The 3,910-nt window shown below is 28.9% G+C and overlaps 1 protein-coding gene across 1 annotated transcript; it reads left to right on the top strand.

The window, feature by feature from the left end:
* Positions 1–213: 213 nt before the first annotated feature.
* LOC130797568 (NAC domain-containing protein 100-like) lies at positions 214–2,470 on the top strand. Its single transcript, XM_057660189.1, has 3 exons — positions 214–833; positions 984–1,261; positions 1,527–2,470. The coding sequence occupies exons 1-3, from the start codon at positions 647–649 to the stop codon at positions 2,133–2,135; spliced, it is 1,074 nt and encodes a 357-aa protein (XP_057516172.1). The 5' UTR covers positions 214–646; the 3' UTR covers positions 2,136–2,470.
* Positions 2,471–3,910: the final 1,440 nt, after the last annotated feature.

The raw sequence follows: 3,910 nt of genomic DNA on the forward strand, positions 1-3,910 counted from the left end.
CCTTTCACATACCCAAAACCACCTCTATTATTTTAATGGTAGTTCGATTGGAGCTAAAAAAAACTAATTAATTTTCTCTTCTTATCTACAGGGATTAAACTCTAACATATCCCAAAAATTACCTAAAATTTAATTTCACCTTAAAAAAATTTTCACCATCCCTCTTCAAATAAGATAGTTTCCTTGCAACCTACGTCTCTCCTCCTTAGACAACTGGAGTAGTATTTAGGTGCTTATTTTCCCATTCATACAAATTTTCATAGCACCCAATTCATTTCTCCAGTCCATAAAAAATTTCCCACCTTTGTTTTACTTCTTTAGTTCTTTTCTTTCTCTTTTAACTCATCTTCTTCATAAACCTTATATTAGTACTATAAATTCCCATCTCTCATCTAAATTCTATACTTTGGTGTACATAAACATACAATACAAATTAAATTTTAATTTTTCTGAATTATTTCCTCTTTGTTTACTCACCAATTAGAAGAATTTAGAATTCCAAAATACCCTTTTGATTTTTATTGTTTCCTTTGTCAAAAGGCTATCTGTGTATTGGAATTTGTAGGAATTATTGGTTGATCAAACACCCAATTGCTCAAAAAGAGCTAATTTAGAATTTTAATTTTCTGGTTTTTTTGGAGAATAAATGGAAAATATGGATGTTCTTGTTGATGAACAAGAATCAATGGATTTGCCACCTGGTTTTAGATTTCATCCTACTGATGAAGAGTTGATCACTCATTACCTTTCACAAAAGGTTATTGATATCAATTTTTCTGCTAAAGCTATTGGAGAAGTTGATTTGAATAAGTGTGAACCATGGGATTTACCAAGTATGTTATTTTTCATGAAACGAGTTTATAATCGAGTATATAACATATTCCGTACGTGTTATATATTCTATCAGTATTATTTTTTTATTAGTTAGGGGGTGTTTGGGTACGTTTTGCTAATGTTGTTTTTGTTTGTTTTGTTGATTATAGATAGAGCAAAAATGGGAGAAAAAGAATGGTATTTTTTTTGTATAAGGGACAGAAAATATCCAACTGGATTAAGAACAAACAGAGCAACTGAAGAAGGGTATTGGAAAGCTACTGGGAAAGATAAAGAAATTTTTAGGGGAAAATCTCTTGTGGGTATGAAGAAAACCTTAGTTTTCTACAAAGGCAGAGCTCCTAAAGGAGTAAAATCTAATTGGGTTATGCATGAATATAGACTTGAGGGTAAATCATCCCTCCAAAACCTCCCTTCTAATTCAAAAGTAAGAATTTTTTCTTTTTGTTCATCTAATTTTTGTAAATTTGCTAATAGACTTCAAGCTTCAGCTTAAACATACACCAATTTTATCTTTTAAAATGGAATATTTTAAGCAATTTATAAAGTGGGTTTATGTTAAATCCACACTTGGAATAAAAACCACTACCATCAGTTTAATTTTATTTTATTTTATTTAATTTTTTTTTCTGGGTTTGATTCATCATGATTAAGTACTTATAAGAATGATCATTTTGTTTATAATTTTGCAGAATGAATGGGTAATTTGCAGGGTATTCCATAAAAGTGGAGCAGGAAAGAAAATCCAATTTCCTGGTATGACAAGATCAGATTCATTTGGAAATGAATTCAACCCATCAAATAATTTACCACCATTAATGGATTCATCACCTTACAATACAAATTATGGATCCATAAACGTGTCCTGCTTCTCCAACCTCATGGAAACTGCTCAATCAAGCCATTACCCAAACACAAATCAACCCCCTTTTAATGGGTTAATCAACAATTCCTACAATCCCTCAATTCCCCCAAATTTTGTGCATAATAATTCTTATTTTCCTTCATTTGATGGTATCAATTCTTATTACCCATCAGAAACAGGCCAATATTCTGGGAATTACTCGGATCAGAGATTTCTCCAAGCAATTATTGAGAATAATAATGGGGCAAAATTGAAGCAGACAATGAAAACAGAGATGATTAATTACAGTCCATCGGAAGATACTGGTTTAAGCACTGATATCAATGCTGAAGTTATTTCGAATTATGATATGGGTCGGGGCCCGTTTCATGATCCTGATGGACCATCCACTTCTTCTGGCCCAGTAGATTTGGATTCTATTTGGAATAATTATTAATTAAAGAAATTAGCAGCAGAGATTATAGAAGAAATTAGGAGGAAACAAATGAAATTAAAAACACAAAAAAGATTTTATAAGTTTTTATTTATTCATATTAGATATTAGATTTTACCACGTTTATTTGTTGAATGTTTGAATTTCGACATGGATCATTCGTAGCTGGTGGGTCTAACAAGTTTATTATATAGACTGAATCCAATTAAGGAGGCAGATGAAATACAAAATACTTGTATGTATTATAGTAATGGTATAGTAGAGCATAAAATATATTATACAAATGTCTAGTTTTCTATTCTTAGTTTATAATTTATAATATATCTTGATTGATTTTACTCTTTTGAATATAATTTATTAAACTTGATCTGTTGAAGATTAGTGGTATAATGATTCAGATTAGTGCACTTGCAATAACAACAACAATTAATTAAAATACTTTTCTATATGGGTGTTTGGCAAATTTGTAATTGGTTGATTCAATTGTTTTGTTTGACCCGTTGATAGAATTATTTTTTATAAATATATTATGTAAAAATTAATTGTTAATTATTGACTGTTTATCATAAAAAAGTAAATATAAAAACTTAAAATAATAAATAATTTTCTAACATAAAAATCAATATATGTTACTCCCAAAAACTAATTTTATCACTTATAACAGTACTAACTAGTAGACCAACACTTGATGAAAGACCAATGCACAACTACTTGTGCAGGTGGAGGGTCAATTTCTTTGAGTTTCAGACTTACAAATTATTTGATCACGAGGCAGCTCGCTCGGTCATTTACAGTTATAAGAGTGTTTTAACTAGAATCAGTTGTGACTTGTGATTGTATTGATTTTGTTTTTGTTGAATTCCTGATTTGAGAAGCACAATATGAATGCTGTTGTTGAAGTGTATGTTTTAGGCTATGTAATGATATGAGGGTTCCTTTCAGATACTTTACATTTATTACAGCTTTTTTGGGGCTGCAAATTCATATGCTGTTACAATCTCACCAATCTCTTTCTTTCCCCTTTAGTAATTTTCGTCTTTTTGAGTTTGCTATTTTTTTATTGTTATCCACCTCATTAAATTTGTTATATTTTTTATTGTCTAAATTATCGTATTTTTATTCTTTCAACAATTTTCGAGCCTATGGTCTTCGACTATATTCTTTTTATTTTTTTTGATAAAGGTATAATCTATCATCATTCAAATCTTTTTAGACCTTAATTATAACTTAGAAAAATGTGAATCTCGATCTATAAATAAAAACGACTAATCTAAACAAGCAAAATTTTTTTAAAAAAAAATGTAACAAATTAAATAAGAAAAAAATAAAATACATAAATATATAGCTATCAAAGGATAAAGTTTGGTAAAAGGACCACTTCATTCCATGACCTGACTCATGGATTGCAACTCCCTTTTGTCTTTACTCTTGAAATTAATCACAAACTCTCAAATGAAAAAGTCTTAATACGACAATATTTTTATTGGACTAGCACAATGTATATTTATTATTTTAAAATAATTATTTATAAGTTAAAATCTTAAAGTATTTATTTATAATTTTAAAGTGCCTTGTAACAGTATAGTTTTAAAATAATCACTTATAACCTGAAAGTAAATACTAACAATCTTAATTAATATGATCACCTATAATTTTAAAGTAATCAAAAGAAAAATTGACTAATTATATGAACTCGAAAAATCAATCTTGCATTACTAAAACGCCTAGAAATTTCCAAGTGCCACAACTAAAGCGAGTTTGCCAAATTGTACTCATCT

Source organism: Amaranthus tricolor, chromosome 13 (genome assembly GCF_026212465.1).
Source record: "Amaranthus tricolor cultivar Red isolate AtriRed21 chromosome 13, ASM2621246v1, whole genome shotgun sequence".
Classification (NCBI taxonomy): domain Eukaryota; kingdom Viridiplantae; phylum Streptophyta; class Magnoliopsida; order Caryophyllales; family Amaranthaceae; genus Amaranthus; species Amaranthus tricolor.